The sequence below is a fragment of the Amblyomma americanum genome, chromosome 5, assembly GCF_052857255.1.
Source record: "Amblyomma americanum isolate KBUSLIRL-KWMA chromosome 5, ASM5285725v1, whole genome shotgun sequence".
Classification (NCBI taxonomy): Eukaryota; Metazoa; Arthropoda; class Arachnida; order Ixodida; family Ixodidae; genus Amblyomma; species Amblyomma americanum.
In genome coordinates, this window is record NC_135501.1 from 136597699 (window position 1) to 136622984 (window position 25286).

General features: G+C 49.6%; 1 protein-coding gene across 6 annotated transcripts in view; it reads right to left on the reverse strand.

The window, feature by feature from the left end:
- Nucleotides 1-411: 411 nt before the first annotated feature.
- Nucleotides 412-25286, reverse strand: part of LOC144132741 (uncharacterized) — a 646537-nt gene continuing 621662 nt past the window's right edge. For 5 of the 6 annotated variants that reach the window (XM_077665366.1, XM_077665369.1, XM_077665367.1 and 2 more), the window contains 4 exons: nucleotides 6305-6480; nucleotides 4907-5253; nucleotides 1965-2245; nucleotides 431-1490 (listed from right to left, as the gene is read on the reverse strand). In XM_077665366.1, coding sequence (XP_077521492.1) covers nucleotides 1219-1490; nucleotides 1965-2245; nucleotides 4907-5253; nucleotides 6305-6472 — 1068 coding nt within the window. In that variant the 5' untranslated portion in view covers nucleotides 6473-6480 and the 3' untranslated portion in view covers nucleotides 431-1218. Of the gene's footprint in view, nucleotides 1491-1964; nucleotides 2246-4906; nucleotides 5254-6304; nucleotides 6481-25286 lie in introns of all 6 variants that reach the window. The other variant, XM_077665370.1, reaches the window with a different exon arrangement.

The window sequence follows — 25286 nt, forward strand, 5'->3', positions numbered from 1 at the left end:
CTGCAAGTGAAGGAGGCAAGTCATTCTGTGGGAGGGGGGGGGAGGGGGGAGACAGTGACTCATGCTGGGTCGTAACCTCAGCAAGGGAACGTGCGATGGTCAGATTTTGTGTGTCTGTGCGCGCGCGTGAGCGACTGCAAGGTGTAAAAATGCAGTAATTTCAGTTAAACATTTGTTCTGTTTTCTCTTTGTACTTAAATTTCCTTCCTCAAGCAGGATGCGATATCAAGCCAAGACGCCGCCCTTACAGCTGATGACGTCGGCGAACCGCTTGGTGGTTATATCGTCAATCTATAGCATAGATACTGGTATGCCAGCATAGTGCATACGTTTCACCATGTGCTGACAGTAGTTTCTGCATATTAGTTTTTTTTTCTTTTCTGGGGCGGGTGGAAACAGACACACGGACTGTGAGAGTGAAATATGGGCATCTTTATTGACCAATGGATTGCACAATCGTTTTCTCACAACGTGCCGTTGAAAGGAATGAAATGGAAATGAAGAGAATTAAATAAAGGTAATGAAATGAAGGGAATTAAATAAAGGTAATGAAATGAAGGGAATTAAATAAAGGTAGTGAAATGAAGGGAATGAAATGAAGGGAATGAAATGAAGGTAATGAAATGAAGGTAATGAAATGAAGGGAATGAAATGAAAGGAAATGTCTCACTTTCCGTGGACATATTACTCGCGCTGTTAGTCAGAAGGCAAGCTGCATATGTGCAGAATAAATAAAGTTATTCGCGGCTGCGCTCAACACGAACGCCTTAGGGAACTCTCCTACAGACCGTTCCCCTGCCAGCCAAAAGCTAACTGCGCCCGCGCAGATAGCGCTTGGTGGGGAAGGTACTTTTAACTACGCGCTGAATCTTGGGCTCTTTATAATGCCTTTTGCCGCTTCCATCAAACGCTGGCTTATCACATGTTCCGCAGGCAGGCGAACCTTGTGGAACTTTTAACTACGTGCTGAATCTTGGGCTCTTTATAATGCCTTTTGCCGCTTCCATCAAACGCTGGCTTATCACATGTTCCGCAGGCAGGCGAACCTTGTGGAACGTTAAAACAGCAGAACATTTTGGCATAATTCTACTGCACTACCGCTATCGGTTGCGCGAACTACAAGGAACTTTTTGTTCGTCTGCGCATGCTCGTCATGCGCCCGATCGCACAGGCAGCGGAATGCGATAGAAGTATGCTAGAAAGTCCTACTAGAGCGCTCTAAATATTCTCAGCGCCACCGGTGCGCTTTCTGGGGCGAGGCGTTTCCAACTCCAGCATGAGTGCCGTCAGAACTTCGATTCCGGGAAGGCCGTCGTCTTCGTCATCAGGCGGCGACTCAGATGGGCAGTCCGGCTGCCAGGGTTGGCTGGGCAAGACTTGGGACTCGTCTGGGGGGCCGAGTGCCGCCTCGTGGTGCTGTTGGACCTCGCCGACCGGTAGTTGTGGGGGGGCCTGCATCTGCTGCAACTGCGGCTGCCCCTGCCATTGACCTGCGCAGGCGACCCGCAGAAGAGACGAAGAGTTTAGAAATGTTTAAAAACTCTACCAGGGACACAGGCTGCACGGTAATGCCGTTGCGCAATGCTCGCAGGAGTGATCGTGATGTAAGCGGTATTTGCTGGTGAGAACAGGGGCTGATTCAAAATAGTAATAAAAAGTAGAAAAAAGGTGGAAAGGAAATAGGGTAGGGGGACTGGTAAAAAGAGGAAAGAAAGGACAGGACAAAACAAAAGACAGCTAGGAGTGGTGGAGGAGAAAAAGCTATTCGCATATACGTATTATGTTAGCACAAACACGCACACGCGCCAATTATAAATGGGAGCTAGGGAACAGCACTAGTGGAAGTGTCCTATCGTAGCCTTACAAGTGTCCATGTGGCGCCTTCAAGACGTCGAAGTGGAGTACGGAGAAAAAAAATATAAAACCGAAATAAATAAAATTTGAGTACTGCAGGGTGAACTCACCAGTGGCGGCAGCGTCGTACGGCGTCTGCCAGTGCTGGAGAGGCTGTCCTGCTCCATCGCTGCGGTCGGCCGGCCAGACGAACGGCGCAGAGTGGCTGAACGTGGTGCTCACAGTCGGCGGCGCAGCGGGCAGGCCCGGCCAGAGGGAGTCGTAGCTGCCGTACTGTCGGGTCGGGGTGGCCGCCCCCAGCCTGTGCGGCTGCATTTCGAGCGACGAAGAGAACCGCAGGTCGTCCTCGCTGCCGCTCAGCGCCGGCGAAGGTGTCGACGCCGAGGGAGACCTGGAAAGGGAGCCGGAATTGCGGTGACAGGCCCCCGTCGGTGCCATCCGGTTGCGGCATAGTGGGGGAGTATCATTCAACGCGCAATTTGATGAAATAGAAAGACACGTGATTTGCAGAGTTTTCATGGATGGATAAGGCTGAACCCGGTGGATCGGGCGGTGGCTCAAGCCACGTAGCCATGACTTGTGAAAATGTTACTCCTGTCTTTATTTTACCCACCAATCAGATAAGCTTCGTTCGGTTACTTCTACCCGCTTAAAATCTGCTTTTCCTCCACTGTCCTTGAGCTGCGTGCAGGCACCGCCCTCATGTGTCATTTGTTTTGTGTAACGACGCATGCCTTGGACAGTTCGCTACTTCACCCTTGCCCTCAAATCATGGCTGAAATGTCTACGGTACTCTTTTTCATCATCATCATCATCATCAGTCTAACTATGGCTAGTGCAGGACAAATGCATCGACGAATGACCTGCAATCGCACTGTCCTGCTGCATTCGTACAGGAAATGGTGGCCAAGTGCTGCACCGGGGTGACCAAATCCTGTTTTGTTAAGGGGGCGCGTTGTTGCTTCTTCCCCCGCGAGCCTTCATAGTGGGGTTGAACCACTAGCACAGCCTCGCTAGTCCTCGGCTCTGTTCGCTCGGATCAGGCAGCACGTGAGACCTGGCTATTCAGTTTCGTCAGCACTTGTTTTTTTTTTTTTTAGCGGTGTAGAATTGTGATGGCAGAGTAAAGGAAATCCCCTTCCCTTCCTTTACTATCTTTAAAACAAGGGGCAGCTTAACTCGTTCATTGCGGCAGTGATCTTCGGAGCCCTAACCGCTGTGCATCGTGGTCGACCGCTGGGCCACTGGTGGGTGAGCCACCAGTACCACCATTGCCAGTGAGCCACAGCCGACGCCAGCTTCCGTGCTTTACGTGGAACCTGTGAGAACCGTCTCAGCTCCCACACTACTTCATCAACTGACCCAGTATCCGTGGCCGCACAGCACCAATAAGTCACGTGACCCACCGGTGACCCACAATACAGTGGACGTGTTAAAAGTAAATAAAAAGGGGAACGGCTGTGGGGGGAGGCTACCCTGAGAAATGATACATGAGAAAGCGACCTCGGTCCTGGCACAAAAGCTGTAGAATTGCATTTTGCAAATAGCACCTCCCCTCACGAATACGCCCCGCAGCAGTGCAACGTTCGCGCAATGCATAGTCATCTTGCATGGAAATGAAGGATGGGCCTGGGTGCACTGCAAGATAGTGCGACTTTTGCTGGTTTGTCTGCGGCAGAAGGCGTGGAGTAAAACAGAGTTGGTGCGCTGGCTCGAGCCCTAACAACCCCCCCCCCCCCCCTCTCAGCTTCCACCCAGTGGTAACAAACTGGGGGAGGCATATATGTTGTCAGGGCATACAAGACAGAACGAACAACACGTGCAGATGCACAGGCAGGAATCAAAGCTCCACTCCCGCTACCCCCCTCCCTTCCCCCTTTCCTTTTCGAATACAAAAACTTGCGTCGGGCCAGTCCCGGAAAAAGGATCCTGGCTACGTGTCCTGGCAGATGTATACAGGACAGGGCTTCGTGTTGTGTGTCTGCGTTCCTCGCTTTATCCGATCGATGTGTGTACGTGAGTGGGTTTTAACGCGACAGCGTTAAAGGCCCCGTTACCGGTGTGAGCGTTGTGAAACATCGAAACGCAGCCGCCGACCGCGGTGGCCACGTTTCGATGGAGGCGAAACGCAAAAGCGCCCGCGTGCTGTGCGATGTCAGTGCACGTTAAAGATCCCCAGGTGGTCGAAATTATTCCGGAGTCCTCCACTACGGCACTTCTCCCCCCTTCTTTTCCTTCTTTCACTCCATCCTTTATCCTGTAGCGACCCGCGCGGCTGGCGCTGCGCGTGATACCAAAAAGGACGAAGGGACCTTGGCCGGGGCCGGACGCTGCCGCCGCCGCTCCGCTGCTGTCTCCTCTTCGGCAGCCCCCCAATAGATGTGGCCGCGGTCGCCTTCCTGGGCGGTCTCCACTTTGTCCCTTCCCTTACGGCGCGGTTCAGGTGGCCGCCGACATTGAGACAGATACTGCGCCATTTCCTTTCCCCAACAACCAAGTTTCATTTTCATTTTTGTGAACGATAAATAGCGTGGCGTAGGGTGGCCCATGTAGGACGCCACCCCCGCGGAAGCAACCTAGGTCACGTGACCTTGTGGGGTCATCGTAACCTACCCACCGGATTGTGAGCGAACTGACCACCCTGGCAGGTGGCAGCTAAATTAATGACTGATCGCGAAAGGCTGCTCGGGAAGAGCAAACTGGACCGCACAAGTCCCACCGGAGGCAGCACCTGGCATCGCAGTGCAGTGGCGCATCGCTTAACCGCTGCGCCACTGTGCAAGGAGTGGTATATAATGACTCCCAGGGACACATGCATGTAAATTTCAGAATTACCAATTCCGCATGTATGGGCATTAACGCTATCGCGTCATATTCTTAAGGCGAAGATAAAGTCCCTTCCCCCCCCCCATTTTATGACACGTAAGTTGCATAGCGGCCAACGAGGCCGCCTTTTTAAGAATTAATTTTGAGGCCTAGCCTCCCTGAGTTCTCCGTAACCCCCCCCCCCCACACACACACACTTGGACAAATACTTAGGAGTGATACTCACAGCCTCTCCTGTCGCCACATCTGCCGCGGGGAGAGAGGCAGGAAGGCTGCCCCTGAGGGACCGGGGAGGGCCAGATGACCCAGCTGATGCTGCGGTGCCTGTCCTTGAGCGCCGCCCGTGGACGGAGAGTGAGCTCGGACGAGGCCGTCGACGGCGCCGGTGATTTGGGCGACGGAGGCAGCCGGTGGTGCGCCCTGGGCGCTGCACCTCCTGGCCCCCCTCGGTGAGGTTTTCGCCGGGAGCACCCTGCGGAAGGCCGACGGGCGCAGCAGCTGGGGCACGTAGCTTCTGCCGGCCGCCTTGACGGCCTTCCGACGGATCATGGCACGCTTGTTCTGGAACCACGTCTGCAGAATAAGAACAGAGGCTGAGGCTACGACCAACCGCGTGGGGGAATTCGTCGTCGAACAGGCAATCGCGATTTGGACAAGTTACTCTAGACACTAGCTGATGGAAAGGTTAGGTAACTGCAGTAAAAAGGTGGGTAAGCACGTGAATCGACCGCTCGGGTGCAGCTTCATGGCTGTAAATGAGGTCTACGAGGTGAGGTGGTATGATCGCTGGAAGTTGAAGCTGACCTGTATCGATACGTTTTATCAACAAAGGTGCTACTTTCACTGAAAACGAAGCTCGTATAAGCCAGAAAAAGGCCAAAAAATGATACATATGTTGCCCCACCTGCTGTTGTCGCAACCAAACTGCGGTACTTCATAGACAGTTTATGTCGGATCCCTGAGGCTATAGGATACACTGCCATCCGCTTCTGACCGGTGATCACTGAGCCCATTTCGGTCATGACGTCACCACTTTGAATCGAGTGGCGGGAATTTTTTCCCCCCATTTTAAACTCGCAAATTTCTCAGCAATAAATGCGCCTTTTGCTGCTAAGCAAGCATAGGCATTTGCAAGACAAAGCCTCAGAATCGATGTGTACACCGAGAAAAAATTCGACTGCGTTGTCCTCAGGGCCTTCCGGCGTGTATGCAAAGAAGAGGAAAGGAAAGTGGGACCATGCAGCCCAGTCTCGAGTTTAGCTCCCTGAGCTTCAATGTCCCGCCCAGAGTCACATCCTCCGCTGTCCTAAGCAGATTTTCCTTTTCAGAGGACCCCCTTCCAGCCAGTGGCGTCGCCCCGGTTCTCATGAACCTGCTAGCCTGCATGCGGGGGACTATTCCCTTTCATCTGCCACTTCCTGAATTGTCGCTCTACCAGGTTCATGAGAATCGGCCGACGCCATTAGCTGGAAGGGGGTCCTTTGACAGGGAAAAGCCGCTTTTTTTTTCTTTACTCGTATCTGACTATACTGCAGTTCAGGCTACTCGACTTCCGAATTTCGAAAGGTTACGCGGGTACCTGTAATGGAAGCGTGCGAACGGTACAACGCCGAAGGTGCCTCACCCTGGTCTGCTTGAAAGAGATGCCCAACTCGTAGGCCAGTTGCTCCGCCTCCACGGTGTCGATGAAGGCGCATCTGTCGAAGGCGTGTTGCAGCCTCTCCACCTGGTAGCTGCTGAACTTAACGCGGACGGTGCTGCTCGCTTCCCCACCGTCTCGGGATGACGCCATGTTGGTACCTGTGAATTTCCCGCCGAAAACGAGAAAAAAAAACAGACAGCTCAGTTTTTTTTTTTCTTTTTGTCCCCAAGACCAGTCGTGGCTGGTCTGGTTTTATTTCATTTAACGCCCCAAAGCTACTCAGGCTATGAGAGACGCCGTAGTGGAGGGCTCCGGAAAATTCAGACCACCCGGGATTCTTTAACGTGCGCTTACATCGCACAGCACACGGGCCTCTAGCATTTCGCCTCCATCGAAATGCTACCGCCGCGGCCGGGATGGAACCCGCGCGTTTCGGGTCAGCAGCCGAACACCATAAGCACTGAGCCACCGCAGCGGCAAGACCCGTGGTGCGGGCTATGGGCTCCGTGCGCTGGTATGGTGGCGCCAGCAGCGACCACATCGCCAGCGCCGCCTCGTGGCACTCGCCACGTTAACCGGACGCTCAGTCACCGCCGGTCTCTCGAAGGGAGAGCGCGCGCGCCCTCTTCGAGACTGGCCGTGGTGGCCCTGCGCCGCATATAGCAGACGCGCACTGACCGCGATGCCATTCTAAGTCAACGCCTTCTTCTCTGCGGATTTCAACGCATTGAAAGCCTTGACGCCACCACTGCTGCATTCGTTTCAATTGCTTTCAGGTTGGGCTGATCACCGATTCCGAGCAACCATGACTGTGTTGCAGTCCCGACGGCACTGCAATATCTGGCAGCGCAGTTGAGCTTATTGAGATTAATTAAGTACCTTTACAGTTTGAGAAACAAGGCTCTGACCCAAATAATGAAATCAGCTATGTAATTTACATCCACTGTGACATCGACTATGTGGATGGTCGGCTAGAAATGCGAAAAACGCAAACTTACTGCACACACACACACACACACACACACACACACACACACACACACACACACACACACACACACACACACACACACACACACACACACACACACACACACACACACACACACACACACACACATATATATATATATATATATATATATATATATATATATATATATATATATATATCAGATGATAGTGCTTTACATCCTGCAGGATCGACACTTCTTTACTTCGTGTATTCCTCTCAGAGAAGCATAGCTCTAAGCATACAAAAAGACGATGGGTTTCTTGCTAAGTATCTTCCACAGGACTTTCATTTCAGGAATTTCATGAAGACACCAATTACATGAATTATTTTGGTCGTATTTCTCTTTTGGTAAATACTTAACTATAGAAAGGCCGCCGCGGTGGCTGAGTGGTTATGGTGCTCAGCTGCTGACCCAAATGACTCGTGTTCAATCCTGGTTGTGGCGGTCGCATTTCGGTGAAGGCAAAATTCTAGAGGCCCGCGTACTGCGCGATGTCAGTGCACGTTAAAGAACTCCAAGTGGTTGCAATTATCTGGAACCTCCTACTATGGCGCTCCTTATAGCCTTCGTTGCATTGGGACGATAAACCTAATTAAAATCAAAAGATTAATTCCCGAAATTAAGGGTTTAGTGATGTTGTGAAATCCAAGAAATATATAGAGAAATTTGAGCCACTCTCTATTTTTCTTTTTATTCGTCTAGAACAGGATTTGAGATCTCATAAATGCAACAAATAAAGATACAAAATTTTAAACCACTGAAGGAAATAAAATGATGCAAATAAATACACAAAAGCTTAGGTGAAACAATGTGAAAAACGACATAAGCACTCTCAAAAGTTCGACGTCGCTCCCACTGCATACACACACGCACGAAAAAAAAAGACTAGAAACAAAATTGACACGCTGAGCCACAGATGAGCATAACAAACGAAGACTTAAACTTCAGATGATAGCTCCAAGAACTTCACCGTAGACCATTTCCTGTGACTGACTGAACGCATTCCTTCGCTCTACATATAGACATAAAGCAGCTCCTACCAATGATGTCACGTTCGAAACACCCCAGTCAATGTAAACCCTTTTCCAGTTCACTCTCATGAATTTAATTCCACAGTGCACTCATTTCCAGCATACCCTCTGTGCATGAGCTAGCATGCACGATGTCCAAGAGAAACGTTTAAATATATTCGCTACCTTGACTGCAGTGTTTTTATAGCTGTTATGACATTGAGTAAACACAGCAGTAGGTAGAGCACCCATAATTATCCAAGTTTGTTTTCGCCTTCGGACGAAACACCTCACCGCTCGCCTCGCTCACTGCAAGCTGAACCAGAGAGCTGCGTTGGCTGCGTCCGCCTTTCGCCACCGCTGTTAACCAGGTGGCGCCACTCGCGCGCGCCAAACTGCAGCGCACGGAGCCCATAACCTATACCTATGCCCCTCATTTTCGGGTAACACCTGGTTTTAGCCGAATTTCACACCTCGAAACGATGTCTAAAAACCGGGTTAAGCCCGATTTCTACCCGAAAATCGCCTTGCAGAGAAGGTAGTTTTCCAGCGCACAATGTTGAAGACACTGCGCAAAAATTAACGGGTATGGTGCTTAAAAATTAACTAAGTACTCTATCCCTCTTTTAGCGCTTGTTATTCTTGACGCGGCTTAGTTTGAAGATGAGGTCGGAAAGCATTAAGGAACTATAGAGTCCAATACACGGGTACTGAGAACGTGTCGTTATTTGCAACTCCTGAAGTGGCACCCATGCTAGGGACGGTTTCGCCCTAAGGCTCTCAAAGGGGCTTTGAAACACCTTCCGAGGAGATCACATCAACCCGATCGACAACTGCATTGTGTTGTCATGAACACATGAGCCCACTGATACACCTCTACACGCAGCAGAGAACCCACAATTAAGCGCGAAAGTTGGCGAGTTCTTCCAGGCGACTTTTTCATATTCGCACCCTCCTCCGTCACCCCCATATAACTCACTCCCACCTGCGTACACAAGTTGAGAGATGGCTATTGGTTAGATTCTTTCAGACGTCGGGCAGCTACTATGGCCGCGGCCCATAAGTCGCGTAGCTCCGGCGGGTCAGGAAGCCCCGCCCCCGGAGGTGGGGCCGGCAGAGGAGCGTCGACCTTCCAGCGTGCAAAAAGTGACGAGAGGACAGAGAACGGCGCCAAGACGCGGAAATTCAAATTTTGACTACAGATAATTCTTCTACAAAGCGCATTAAAAAATTCTTGCTGGACACCATTCGTGAAGCGGCGTGCTTTAACATCTGTCACAAAGTTCATGCCTGCCCTGTCCAGCTTTGACCTTTGTTTCCCAGAAACTTGTCGCGGAGCGGCGTCGACGACTTTTTCCCCCTCCCCCGCAGGGGAACGGCATTCTCACCATAGCGCTGGAGGGGTCACTCAAAACTACTCACAACCCCCCCCCCCCCCCTCCTAGCATTGTGGCCGTACAGGTGGCAAGCGCTTGCACGTGTTGGGAACAGCAGAAGCGGTTTGAATGCCCCGGCACTGTTCGCGGCCCATTTTGACTCCTCGTGGGATTAAGGCATTTTGCCGAATTCTTTCGACATTCCTTCATGTGTTCTTTTTTTCTTTTTGGGAGCTGCATTCCTCTGTGCGTGGCTCCTGAAGAGTCTTTTTTTTTCCTGTGTTGTTTTTTTTTCTTTCTTTGCCATGCGAAGGGGGCGCCGGGAACGCCGCGCGCTGGCAGTTGGTCTGGAGATTTCGGTGCATGCGGTCGTGAGTGAGGTCAGCCAGGGAAGTGGTCGGCGAGGAGCCTAGGCGGAGATCCGACGCGTAGAGCGCGGCGACGGTGGTCCCGAAGACGCGAGGCCCAAGTTCGCCCGTATCCGCAAGCCCCCATCAGCCCCGCGACGAGCAACCGCAGCCCGACGCTCCCTGCGACCGGACCTTCCTCTCCGCAGCTAAGCCATCGTTTCTCACCACCCACTTCAACTCTTTTATCTTTGTATTTTTGCTTTTTGTGTTTATCGTTGTAATCCTTTGTACTATATTTCCGTCTAGTAACATTTTTGTACAGCTATCGCCCTGATGTTTCTTTCTTTGTGCTAATTGTTGTGCTAACGTGTTCAATTGGTGCTTGTGTTATTTGCGTCACGTCAGGGTACGGCGCTACCTTGTCGGGTATATTGTAATACTTGGCTGTTGTTTGCCTAATTAAATTAATTCGCTACGGCACTTGCCCACGCCTCATGCCTCCGGTCAACGACTAATCAGGCGTGGCCCCTTTCGCCGGTCAGCAGTCGAATCACAATCTTTCGCACGTCGGGTGGAGAAGATTGTCGCTCCTCCCCCTCCGAACTTACGGAGAGTGCAGTGGTGGGCCCGATTAATTGTAACTTCGGTGCCAACCAACACCACAGCCGCCCACGATATCTTGACAACATCCCAGGCATACCGCATCGTTATTAGAGCCCCTTTAAGCGTTTTAAATGGTCGCCCTGATGCTGAAGGAATGTTTTCGCCGCGTACAAAAACAGGCAGTTCTTGCACGAACAAGTTGCACAGGAGATGTCGATGTGCGAAAACGATTTATAGTAAATGAGATAAACATATTAATCGGTAAATAGTACCTAGGGCAATTTCAATCTCCAAACTTTTGACGAAAATTACGAGCAAAAAAGAATACCATTTCATGTATTGTATTTTGCTGCAAAAAGTGATCCCGAAAAACCCGAATTAGAAGTACCTTTTTGCTGAAACCCATCTGTACCCGAATTTGAACTAAAAAAAAATATCACCCGATTTTTAAGCCCTGCTTTTCGGAAAACAATTAAAATCCGAAAACGATAGGAGGCCCCTCCCACACATGCATACGTGTGCCGTTGTAGAGAGAGAGAGCGATGGGCACATAACCAAGGAACATCGCCTCTACAGATGCGCCAAGTCACTGTAGCACATGCTCTCACTTTGCCCTTCATGTCAGTGCCTGGGCTGCAGTTGTTTCATGCCTGAGCTATGAGATCTATTGGGGCAACATTCCACCCACTTGCTCGAAGCATGCCCCGGACTTTTGGCGGAAAGGCGGAGACTTGGCCCGTCGAGACCCTTCCCCACTTCCTCACGTGTTCAAGATGGCATGGTATGGTACGGTATGCAAGCCCTTGATAGCTCTGGGACGAGGTTTAGCGTCCTAAAGCTGCTCATGGGCTATCAGAGACGCCGTAGACCTGCCCCTTGTGACCCGCTAACGCTGCAGAGGCGACGTTAGCTCACTTCTCGCTAACTTGCCCCGGACTTCGGGAGACACTCAGTCTACAGCTCGGCATCCAGATGACCACCAGGCACACGAATCCAGACCCATGGTCCCAACATCGCAGCTTTTTAGGCATTTATAGCCAACACAGGCCTGCATATGTACGAATGGCTGTTGTGTCAAAGGTTACGTTTGTGCAATTAAAAAAAAAGAAGCCGCTGTTGAGGGCTCCGGATGTATATATCATTCACGAGGCACGGATATATATTTATATATACATTCACGAGACAGCTTGGCGCATGATAGCCTTAGGTGCTTAAGCGTCACTAAACCCAACACAACACAAAACATTCTTGAGGCATGTAGACAGCTCTGATTGATCAATGAAGCATGTGTAGTGTACGAAACGGCGTTCCGTCTGCAGCTGCGCGACCTGTGCACCATCATGGCGACGAGAGGCAACCACCGTATGATGAGATGCACATGTATGACATGCACATGTATACGTAGGCTTAGTCCATCTCCGGGGTGCTCCCCGGTTAGATTATTTCGAGGGCGCTATGCACCCGCGAGGAAGTCGTTAGCCCCAGGAAGGTGATAATTACGACTCCTCGAAATGGCATCATCTGTCTGACGCCGCTTATCGCCTTCCTGGTTGCGGGGATTCGGGCTGCGACTCCCCGCTCCGGCTCGGCTACTACAAAAAATAACCCACACCTTCTTAATTGTTCTTTCTATGTTCAAAATATTTCTATTATGTCTACAAACATTGTTACTGTTGTTTAATGTTATTGCTGTTGGAGGGGGAAAGAGCCTGGGCAACGACATCAGGGAAGTTATGTGCCAGAACTTGGTAATAATTTTAGTCAAGAGATAATTAGCCGAAGCATATATACTAGATGGAAAGACAACATCCTGCCGGACAGTTCTCAAGACTCTTGTCGTACAAGTCTTAACTAGCCGCGACCTGTCGTTCCACGCGCCGCCGATTGACGTGGGTGGGGCTTGCGTGCGCGCTTCGTCCGCTGTCAAGACTGCGTGACGCAGCCGTTTACGGGGACGGGTGTCGCTTACTCCCCCCTTTTCCCTCAACGCCAGCCGTGAAGCCAAAGGTCTGGGGGAATCTCATCCGACCGGGATGGTACATTCATGAGAAATATACGGAACAAACTTTTTTTTGCACGTAATTGCGAATATTATGCTTATTTCTCTAATAAATTTGGCATTGACGATTGAATATTATACAGCAAGAGAGATATTCTGGTTAGAAAACAAAAATACTCTGCCAGTCACATGTAATTATGGAGTAATCAATAAGTGAACGCTGAATTTTTCTCGATCGCTTACACATTGTAAGGACCTGTAGTAAAACATACGACATACACAAGGAAACTACGAGAGAGGATCTTCGGGAGACGCTAATGCACAGCTCAGACCCCAAGACTCAGCTGAGAATCTTCCGACTGGCCGAAAACGCCGCCCGGGCCCAACTGAATCCAGGCCGTCGTCCAGGCGGATGGGCTGAAGCCAGTACTTTATTTATCTGTCGCAAAATAAAGTCACCTACTGCTGCTACTCTCGTATTGCTCACGAATGCATGCATGACGAAAGTAGATGGCGCCCACCAAAATAGAGGAGGTGGAACGACCCCACGGGAACGAAAGGAGATCGATGGCCCCAAGGGGGGCCTTGTATACACTGAGACAAAGCGTGGTAGCGATCAACGTTGGTAGCGACCTTGCGATAGTGCCCCCCTCCACACCTCTCCTGAGTTCGGGGGAAAAGGTGCGGGGAGCTGGAGGTGGCTAGCTTGAAAGCGGACCTTCCGAGAATCAGCCGCCCGGAGGATCGGTAGCTGAGGCCCTGTCGCCTCCTGTGCGCCGAATGGGTGGAGGATACGTAGCTGCGAGGAGGACGCTGACGCCACTGGCCACCAAAGCCCTCCCGCGAGAGAATACCTCATCCCTATTCTTGTGCGCAGATGTTCCTGATTCAATCTCCTCAGGGCCACTCTTACCTGCTTCGACCCTAACGAACACGCTACCTCCGAGTCCCAACGTCGCGCAGTTTCGAGTTTTTTTGGTTTTGTTTTTTTCGCGAGAAAGAGAGACGCTTATTTTGAAGTAAAAAAAAATGACGCAGCTGTCAGTAGAGAGTATTTTTGGGCGAATTGGTTCTGCATTGTCAGAAAATCTTACTGCAACTGGTACAGCATCAGAAAGGGGGCAAGGTACGACGTTCACAAACGTCATCCATTGTCCTTTTTTTTTTTGGCACGGTATGGAAAGGAAAAGGATAGAGACAGGAAGCGTTAAGAGACAGGAAGCGGGCAGAGTGGGTGAGGGAACAAACGCGGGTTAGTGACATCCTAGTCGAAATCAAGAGGGAGAAATGGGCTTGGGCAGGGCACGTAATGCGAAGGCCCGATAACCGCTGGTCCTTGAGGGGTAACGGAATGGATTCCAAGAGAGTACAAGCGTAGCGGGAGGCGGCAGAAGGTTAGGTAGGCATTTGACATTAAGAAGTTTCCCAGGATACGTTGGGCGCAGCTGGCAAGGGACACGGTTAATTGCAGAGACATGGGAGAGGCCTTTGCCCTGCAGTGGGTGTAGTGATGTTGTTGATGACGGAATTGAGGAAAGGTGGGGGGGGGGGGGGGGGGCTTCGATGCAACCGTGGGATGTGAGGGACGCTGTTGTGGAGGGCTCCGGATTAATTTAGACCTCTTGGGTTCCTTAACGTGCGCTGACATCGTACAGCATATGGGACTTTTTGCAATCCACCTCCATCGAAGTGGGGCCGATGAGGCCCGGATTAGATTTCGCGGCTTCGGAACCTTCCGTCTTATTGTCCTGTCCCTGCTATAGCTAATATTTTCTAACTATGATGTCGTTATATCTCACTGCCAGCTACAAACCTCCAGTTATAATGAGGCGCCAAATAGTAACAGTTAAAAAATTAACTACTACTCCGAGTATTAAGCTACTAACAGAGTCTACAGGCGTCACCCTTTTTCTGACGTCCACTGATAACACTACAGTACTGAAGAATAAATCTTCTTTACCTCGTGAAGCCTATTTTTCAGATGACTAAAAACCTTAGCTGAAGCATCCCCTCATGCAATACACTAAGAGGGGCATTTGAGGTAAATAAATAAATAAATAAATAAATAAATAAATAAATAAATAAATAAATAAATAAATAAATAGATCGTGTAGACGAGATGGCCCCTTCACTGGAGGGAAACTTAAGTCCTGAACACATGCACTAGTCGGTGAAAAAGCGCGGTCACGCTGTAGCCTCTAAACCAGGAAGTATACCTTATCGTACATCGGCCCTTCTAAGAGCCCGAAACTATTGCAGCCGCACGCCATAAACGACTGATGCGCCCAGTTATCTAAACCGGAGCTAGTTTAATGGACTGCTTGAAAGTCGAGTATAACGTCTCAGGGAATGGATCTGCTCTCATGGCTTCAGTAAAAAAAAAAAGGGGGGGGGGGGGGGGGCAGGAGGATCGCAGCTTTATATAGCAGGCAGCGGAGCCGTGTCGAATATAAGAAGTAAGCAGCTTGACTTTTGAAAAAAATAGACAAGCAAGAACTCGGAGCAGAGGCATACTTTAGATGAGCACTAACTTCATTGCTTGCTTTTAAAATGAGAGCATCAGCCTTTCTTGTAAGCGTAGCCGTTTTTGTATAAAAAGGCCCGCCTATATATGATGATGGCACTACCGCTCGCCACATGTTTCCTTCTTGTCTCAGCTTCCCAGTGCTTTCATGTCGCACATTACGAGGAGGGATGTATATCCTTGCAACGCAATATCACCATTTGCTTCACCGTAGAGAGTGTTCTAGGTCTGCGACACGGGGACGGGCACTTGAGGCAGGATGAAGAGCTGGTGTAATGACGGTGTTTGCTCTTGGATTTTACGAATTATGCGTGCTTGGGTGACGCTAAGAAGTGGGTGGGTGAACGATGCATAGTATACGATACACTTAAGCAACCAAGAGCTACAACAACAAAAAAAGGCAACTCTATCATCTCTGCATGGCATCTGGAGATGTTTCTAGCTGGTATTCTTATCCACCTATACAAGCTACTGGCGACTGCGTGGATGGCCACCTGCCACAATTCAAGAAGACAAAAACGTCGGTAGAGACACTTAGCACTGCTTACGTGTGAGAAAGTTAACCTATCATTTTTCCTTACATGGCTCGCTGCGTTAAATTAACATAAGCTGAACCCTTTTCCTTAGTTAGCCTCCACGTTTCCGGAAGCGGGCAGAGTGGGTCAGGAAACAAACGCGGGTTAGTGGCATCCTAGTCGAAATCAAGAGGAAAAAATTGGGCAGGGCATGTAATGCGAAGGCAAGGTAACCGCTGGTCCTTAAGGTAAGGGTGACGGAGTGGATTCCAAGAGAAGGCAAGCGTAGCAGGGCGCAGCAGAAGGTTAGGTGGCCGGATGAGATTAGGAAGTTTGGAGGCATAGGGTGGGCGCAGCTGGCACAGGACAGGGTTAATTGGAGAAACATGGGAGAAGCCTTTGCGTGTTGTGCTGGATTCAATGGCGCATAAGCATCTAAGGCTATAGTGCGCCAAGCTCAAGGAATAAGAAATTTTTTTCTGCAGATATTTACAAAGATAAAAAAATATGGCGGTGTAGAAAGCTTGAAAAAGTATATCCTTCTACCTAGAATTCAGAGCAAAAACAAGATTTATAAATGGCTAACATTAAAAGTTGAAAAGGAGGCCGGGTAACCCCATCAGCCGTCCTTGGCTGGGCAGGGACTAGAGGCCTCCAACCAATCAAAACAAAAGCAACCTCAGCCCTTTTCTCCAGAATGAGAAAGTGGTTGAGGTGTACCAAAATACAAACAGACCAGTGGGTAAAAAATTTTAGAGCCTCTTGAGAAGTCCGGTTTCTTTGAGAAAGCTAAAAGCACATGATATATCAACAATTGCATCATCTCCTTAAAGCAGTGCAGGATGAAAAGGAATGCATTCGGTATAGAATTTAGTAAAGTACTTTTGCCTTAGTTTTTCTAGTTTCGCACAAGAAAATAAAATGTGGTTAATCGTAACTTCGTCTCTGCATTCTTTGCCCTGCAGTGGGCGTTGTCAGGCTGATGATGATGATGATGAGTCGCCGTGGGGTGCGACGTGATGTAACCCGACACCACGCAGCTGGCTAATTACCCGTGCGTTGCTCGCAGCCACCGCCGCACCACTTCTGATTCTACTTAATATTGATACATCCCTGGGATCCTGTCGCAGTGGTGCAGCGGTTAAGCGATGCCCTACTGCCCCGCGATGACAGGTGCTGCCAGCGGTGGGACTCGTGCGACCCAGGTTGTCCTGAGCAATCTCGCGCGACCAACATTAATTAAGACGCCACCTGCCAGGTTACACGAGGACGTCATCTTTTATAAGCACCATCGTGTGTCGACCCCCCCCCCCCTCCCACACAAACACACGGGTTTTCGTTTAATGGGGCGAGTAAGGCGTACACTTCAAAGCAACAAAAAAATGACGGATGCGAGAGAAAGAGAAGACAAGGAAGGTTGAAAGTAATCAGACGGAAATTTTGTGAATTTCTACCACCTGACGTTAAAGAGCCCCGGATGGTCGAAATTTCCGGAGCCCCTCACTGCGGCGTCCCTCATAGCCTGAGTCGCTTTGGGACGTTACACCCTCACAAACCATCCATAAACCATGAACAAGCGAGAGGCATCGAAATTCTTGAGCTCATAATTTCGCCTCATGATTAGCTTCTTGATTTAGGTAACGACGCACTATTCTATTCTGTGCGACGGTCCTGAATGTGGGCGGGGCTCCTCTAAACAAGTTTAACTAAACTGTATCTGGCTGTACAAGAGCCGAGCGAGTGGAGGATACGACCACGCGCTAATGATGCCGCAAACGCGTGATCGAGCTCTACAGAGAACGCATACCGCAAAGTATGACAACCTACGCATTGCAAAACGAAGAGCCAAATGTTCGATATAGTCGAACATAAAAAAGCTGATTACGTTTACCGCGTTGCGAATGGTCAGCGGAGCAACGCAGGTCGCTGCGGACCATGGCCCATCATTCCCAGCTTGTTTTTTTAGTTAACTTGTATCCTACTATACAGGGTGTTTCACCTAAGACGTTACACAATTTCACGCTACCTGAATACCAACAACTGGTGGCAGCGGTGGGATGCTGCTACCTGAATCCCAACAGGCCACAGCGCCGAGGACAACCGCGGTTTCGAAATTCTAAAAACTGACAGATATTACTTACGGTGGGCTACACTCCTCTCGATAAATAACGAGCCTAGAAGTAATTGTTAAAAAGTGTACTATTCAATATTAATTAACCAGCCTGCTAGTTAGCACGTCTCCGCTGTACTCTGATGTACCACACCGCCGGCAGTGGTATGCCGAAAAATGCGTTCTTCTAACTCAGAAAGCTTGTAATTAAAAATTGTGTAGTCTTAGGTGAAACATCCTGTATAGTGCCCGCGTTTGTCTGTTCCTTTAATTCTTGTGTGATAGCTGTGTTTGGGTTCGCGTTTGGGATGACAGACACCTAGTTTTGGTTGTGTGCGTATGAACTGCCGCGTGATATTCGCATACGACCGCTTAATAATTTTTAATTGATTATTTTCTGTCACGCTGTTTCGGCGCCGGTTACAACAACCGGACGATGGCTGTGACGCAGAGCTGGCCTTTAAGTCACGTGACGAAGAACAAAACTGCAATATAAACGCTGATACGTGGAACATACCCCGCAGTCGTATACCGGAGGTTGGAGACAGGAGCAGAATGCCTCGATTCACTTCGATTCCGTCTTTTGTCAATCATCCTACTAGACATCAACGTACAGCCCGGGTCTAGTCAATTACCATGTTCTATGGCAAAATCGGAGCCTGCATCGACAGCAAAATAATCAAATAAACAAACAATAATAGCCGTATTATTGTACTCCAATATGCCGACCTGAGCCTGCACTGAGTGCCCACAGCGTGTCGCCTCGTCTTCAGTACCTCAAAGCCTCTACACCCCCACCGCTCCAACACAATGCGGATAAGTACTTACATAATCAGGCGACTAAAAGAGCCGTTTTATCGCTATTATCTCTTGCGCTCGTAATGCACTCTTCGCCGGCGGCTCGAACACAGATGAGGACGCCCGCGAAACGAGCTGCGTATTGGGAACAGAGCAAATCGCGCGGATCCGCATAATGGGAATGGATGGAGGGAGGTCGATGAGAAGAAAAATAAGCGCGAAGAGAAAGAAAAGAGAGAACGCGAAGAAACGGCCTACCTTATGGCGAAACGGCGCCTCGACAAACGACTTGCGCGGCAGCAGACGCGACGCAAGCTGCAGACGACGTGGTTGCCTATGCAGACGACATATTGTGCGCGAGCAGACGATTTCGCGAGCGCTGGCTGGGCGACGGCGGCGATGAAAGCAGACGAAAATGAGCTCCGATGCGGTGTCCTCTCCAGACGATGTAGGCGAAACTCTGGAACAACGTATTCCTTTCTTCCATATTTCTTTTTCCGATTCTTTTCTGCGCCTACATTCAAGGAGCGTGGTATCCGTGGGGACGGAGCGGGCTCACGTCTTGCGAGCGAGTAGAAACGCAGCGCGTAGGGAAAGGAGACAAAACCGCCCGAAACGTTCATGTGTCTTCCTCAGTTCGTTTACGAATTTACGACCTTGCCTGAGGTCCGAGCAAACGTTTGCGCAGAGTGACAAACGACAAGAACCAAAAGAACATAAAAAAAGAATAAGTAAACGAAACACGCTGACGTCAGGACCTCCGTCACTTCCTGCTGAGATCAACCTATCAGGAAGTGCGGAAATTGCCCGGACGGAAATTGGGTATACCGGTCCTTTTGAAAGCATTAGCGCCGGTCAGCGACTGGACAGCTCACGCAAAAAAACGAAGAGCATATTTTTTTACGTTGTATTACGCCATATTATACTGCCGAATGCTGCTGGATGAGCATAAGACGAGGACAATTGAGTGTGGAGTGTGCCGCCTTCTTGACGAAGCACAGCATCTTCTCTGCTGCGCGTTTCTCCGGTATTTGTTGCGATATATATGCGATGGTTGTATTGTGCACAGCGATGTGAGTGCAGATGAACTGCGGGAGGAACTCGACGAAAAAGAGCAACACCACTACAATGCAATGGATTTTAAAGCGCAAAAACGGTTTTGGTTTTTGGGGGTTTAACGTCCCAAACGATGTATACGCTATGAGGGAGGCCGTAGTGAAGGGCTCCGGAAATTTTGACCAACTGGGGTTCTTTAACGTGCACTGACATCGCACAGAATTTCGCCTCCATCGAAATTCGACCGCCGCGTCCGGGATCGAACCCGCGTCTTTCGGGTCAGTAGCCGAGCGCCATAAACACTGAGCCACCGCGGCGACCGAAGGCGCTGAAACGGAAGGAGTGGTAATGCGTGGGAAAACCATGAGGGTGGGGTCAGGATTATTCGGTCGCCTTGGGTTGCTTAAAATAGGCACCGAAATCTCAGAATGCCTAAATTTCTCCTCTCACCATACCTTCACAGCGCGTTCACTGTGTCCATAAAGGGTGCATGTCGGAATTATGGGTCACTCTCAATTGAACTGGCTTCTTCTAGTAACGTTGATCTGAGTCATGTATTTCTTCTACTTTCTTTTTGACCAAATAATGGGGTTCGGCATGGTTTTCTATTGCAAAAAATCTCGATCTTTTTGGAGGGGAGGTGACCACCCCTAAATCCGCACCTGCCTATGCACGTGAATTGTATGCATATGTGTTTTTAGTTCCCAGTATAAACTCTAAACAAATAAACTGTTTTAATGCGTAAGCATTGTATCGCTATGTAGGCGGTTTCGGCATGGACTAGATAATCTCGGTTCTATAACGGAGGAACTGGTTGGTATATCGTAAAAAGAATGGTATCCTCGAATAGAGCATCGAAAGAGGATGCGCAAGTTACAAAGTGGTTAAGGTGGGTTAATTGGGTAATTAATTAGAGCGAAAAATGACCAAAAAGTGGGCGGGGCCGGAGCAAAAGTGGCGCCAAATTTGAAAACACGGGAAGTGGGTGGAGTTAGAGCATGGCGCCAAATTTGAAAAAGCGAAAATCAAGACGGGGCGAAGGGTGGCGCCAAATTTGAAAACGAAGCGTGGCGCCGAGTTTGAAAACTCAAGATGGCAATGATGGAACTTGATTAATCTAGACAAAGAGGGGCGAGGAGGCGTCAATGCTTACGCGTTCCTCCAATGCGGGTGCCGCAGTGATCTCATAATTTTTTATATTCTGTGCTCTTCTGCCTCCTGCTTCCATTTCCTAGTGCGCTAGCACTAAATGCCTCGCTAGCGATGAAGCCGTCTTGTCTGCGGGTGAAGCCTTGGAGTAACTCGGGTAAACTCGGAAGAGCATCGGGCCAGCTGCAGCCAATGGGAGGAGGGCGTCTCGCGTGCAGCTACAGCCGAGTGGAGATATACAGGATGTAAGACGAAGAGCGAGATACGCGTTTGTCGCGTGCATATACCAGAAAGGAGAGGCGAAGGATGAATTCGCCGGATGATCGAACGTGCAGCGCAGCGAACGGTAAATACCGGTAAAGAGAATTTCGCGCTTTTTCGACCACTTTCTCGTTCACTAACGCTCATGGTGCAATTTTTTAGTGCGCTAGCACTATATACAGTCGGATACAACCCAAGAAAGAAGCGGCAGGCACGCCTCAAAGGAGACCTCCAGCCAATGGCGTCGACAGATTTTCATGACGCCGCGGTTATTCCCCATTCATCTGCCACGTACACACCGCGATTCCCGCTACAGTCGGCAACCAGTAAAGAAAAAAAGCGGCCCCTTCAAAGGACCCCCTTCCAACCAATGGCGTCGGCCGGTTCGCATTAACCTGCTAGCGTGAGTAGCGGAAATGCAGGGAGGGTGCTTTTCCCTTTGATCTGCCGCCCCCCGCATTGACACGCAAGCAGGCTCATGAGAATCAGTCGGCGCCATTGGCTGGAAGGGGTTCCTTTGACTAGGAAAAGCCGCCTTTTTTTTTCTTCACAGGTCAAAGGGGATCGGTCAAGGGGGAGAATCTGTTGACGCCATTGGCTGGAGCGGTGCCTTTGAGGGGTATTTGCCGCTTTGTTATCACACGACGTGATAGCGTGCGGTGATATCCATCACCGCTGCGTGTGCGCATGCGCTTGGGGGGGGGGGGGGGGCTTCACGAGAATTTGGCTTGCGAATTCTGGCCGCCTGACGGCACGTTCTCTCCCAAGTTATTTTCCCTCCGGCACGTGGGCCACCTAGGTCACGTGGCCTTGTGGCGTCATCACAACCTGTCCACCGGATTGCGAGCAAGCTGCCCACCATGGCAGGTGGCAATTAAATTCATGATTGGTCGCTCGGGAATAGCAACCTTTGTCTCACAAGTTCAACCAGTGGCAGCACCAGCCATTGCAGGGCAGTGGCGCATCGTATAACCGCCGCACCACTGCGCCAGCTATGTATATATGATGACTCCCAGCGATGTATGAATGTTAAATGGAGAATGATCCCAACATCGGCGGAACCAAAGTGAAAACCGAAGTGCTAGCTCACCTAATTCGTATTTGGCCTAACCACGCTAAATCGTCCGCCATTCTTTTTCTTCTCCGCTCAAAGCAGCCAGTGTTGTCAACCTTTGCTTCAAATGTAGTGCACAGGTGGCACGTTATACCGGTAAATTCCAAGGATATATGTTTGCACTTTTACAAGTCAGAGGGCGCTGAGTAACAAAATGTAGCCTTTTGAGCCACTCTCCCATGCATACCAATGTTAAAAAATTTTACATTTAAATCAAATCGCAAAGGAGGGCTGCATTCGATGCAACACGTAACGCACACAAAACCACACACACGCGTGCGTACCTAATATTTCCGTATATCTCCAATCATTTCGTTCGTTTAGGGAGCGCTCAAGATAGCCACCTCGATTATTTTGGTGGTGATCCAAAGTCATTGTGAAACGCTGACCCAGCAATCAAGTTAGCACACAAACACATCGAACCAACAAAGCACGCATGATCGTCTATTACAGTGGGAGCATGTATTTACATCCGCCGTGAAGAGTTTGTGGAACAAAATATCATAGAAAGTAATTAATTTCAGGGATCACCGTATTTCCACCCATCCTCGAATTGATATAGCCGGCCTGAATGTGACTGTGCGAATTATTCAGTGTGTCATTAAATGCAAAGCAGTGCGCAGCACATGCAAATAGATTAAATTTCTTCGCCAAAGTCACCCACATCCAGCAAACCAATGACTGAAGCTGTACATAATAACTGCCTTACCCAACTGACGTGCCCAAGTGGTTCAGATTACCACGTGAGTGCTTACGCGGGTCAGAACAACGCATTGGCATATATGTTACACCTTAGCAGTGATAGAATTTTTTTTTTCATGTTTGAAGAGCCCCGAAATCGCGTAACGATATAAACGCTTGAAAAGCAAATAGATGTGCGTGCGATTTGCCACTGCTTAGAGGAGTTAACCACTTAGCACGATGGAGATCCGACGCTTCCCCGATACGCCATTCATGAAATATAATCGGACGTCTCAAGTTGCCCAACTTGTCACAAGCAGAAGAGTCATATGGCTGTAATGTACTCACCTGGAGACAAGATCCCGCGCAATGAAGCAGATACAAACTCCACGACCACTAGATGCGAGCTCCGTAAAAACCACTGACAGACGGCGATATTCCTTCCCTCGATGTCATGCAGACGACCAACCACGCAGCTCTGCCAACAGACGAATACCTTTTCGGAAAGGCGCCACGGGAACGTATGCGCAAGCGACACCGGCTTTGTCGCGGACACCTAGCCATGGCTGCCGCCAACAATGAGGCGGCAAGTTCCTTTTTTCTTTGATCTTCATTCCCCTGTGCTGTGCAGCAAGCAGACCGAAGGCAAGATGCTGCCGATCAAAAAGAACGCCGACAAAGTACAGAACTCTGATGAACTCCACAGAATACAGAAGCCGAAAAGTGATGAGAGCAGTCAGTTTCCCTAATTTGTCCATTCGCGGGAGCAGCAGTGTTGAGTCCCAATGCCGCGGCGGCGTCCTTTGAAGTGCAAGGCGCCAAAGACAGTCCCTCAAAGAGTTTCAAAAGCGGCAGCCGCGGTCGGGTATTAATCGTTTCCCTGTCCAGCAGCCCGCATATTCGGTGGTCAACACCCTTCACGTGTCGGCAAACAGCAAAAGGGTTTCGTCGGCCGACTTCTGGCGCTTCTTTTCTTGAAACGCAAATGGACGGACGTTACCCTCGGTTAAAGCTGGCACGCCGTTGTTCATCTCTGCGAGGAGAAGTGCCAAGTGCACTGTATTTTGTTGCTGTTGCTGAGGCAATGGCACATAACCACGTTGGGGGACTGCCCAGAGTCTGGTGCAGATCCAAACAGGAGAAAACTTCATCCAGACTTATCTCAAGCAGCTCATCAATAAAAATCGATGAGTCTGTGAAAGTGAAATAACGAATTCTGAGAGATTTTGAGGAGACTGGAATGGAAATCGATCGAGCTGAGGTGAGGGTAAAAATCAATAATTTGAAAAGTAATAATAAATAATTTTTGAGGTTAAGGAAAATAAGTGTTAACACAAAAATCTCCCGTTCTCGATAATATACTTGTGGAGAAGTTCACACACCAACTTAAGGGCACGCCCTTTGACGGTTGTACCGAAGGACGGGCCTATAGTCAACGGCAGTCCTAATCGAGCGAGGGAATTGTGCAAATACTTAATTCTCTGCCGTGCAAACCACCGGCAGGAGAGGATGCAATGATCTAAGGAGTCAAGGCCCCGCATGACACACGAAGATTCGACGGCGCGAACCCAGAACGGCATAAATAAAGACTGAGACGAGGAATCCTGCAGCGCAGTGATGCCATGAAAACCTCACATTGCCTTGAGGTGCACATGAACGGATGCCCCATGGGAAATTTCAAGTGTTCGTAGTGCGCTGTAAAAGATGGGCTCGTGGCTCAGGTTGTGATATAGACGCTTTACAGCGCCGTATCATGGGGGCTGCCATCTTTGGTCACGTGAGCACGCCGCCATTGCACGCCTCCTGACTGCTCCGAGCGCGCCTCGTCGCGACGGCTGCCGCGTCTGATGGTTCGGTTCCGACAGGCTGTGTTTCGGCTGATACGGTTGTAAAATAGTGGGAAGGAGACAGTATGGTTTGGCCAAAGATTCGAAGGACACGTGAGAACTCTAATTTGATCCCTTGTGGCCTTGAAAACGGTGTCCGGTTTCATAGCCAGCCGATTGATGGATTTCCTGATACTTGTCTTTGCGTCCGCAGAAGGCTTTGCTGAATGTTTTTTTATTGTTATTATCTTAAACGGCAAGGTTTAATGCTTCTGCGGCAGCGCAGGTCGTTGTAGTATTCTGTACATGCACGCAGACACCGCTCTAAAACGCTCGCATGCACATCGTACGCATTTGTTTGCAGCCTGTTAACGGTGCTTAGGAAACCGAAAATATTTTCTATTGGTTTGTTAAGCACACAAAGGTGACAAAAATAAATAGACACACAAATGTTAACTACCATGTATAGCAGTACCATTCATCAAGCAGCCTTCACAATCTGGCGCGCAATCGTTTCGAAGGATTCCGCGATATAATTGTTATAACGCGCACAGCAACGCATTCACACTACACGAA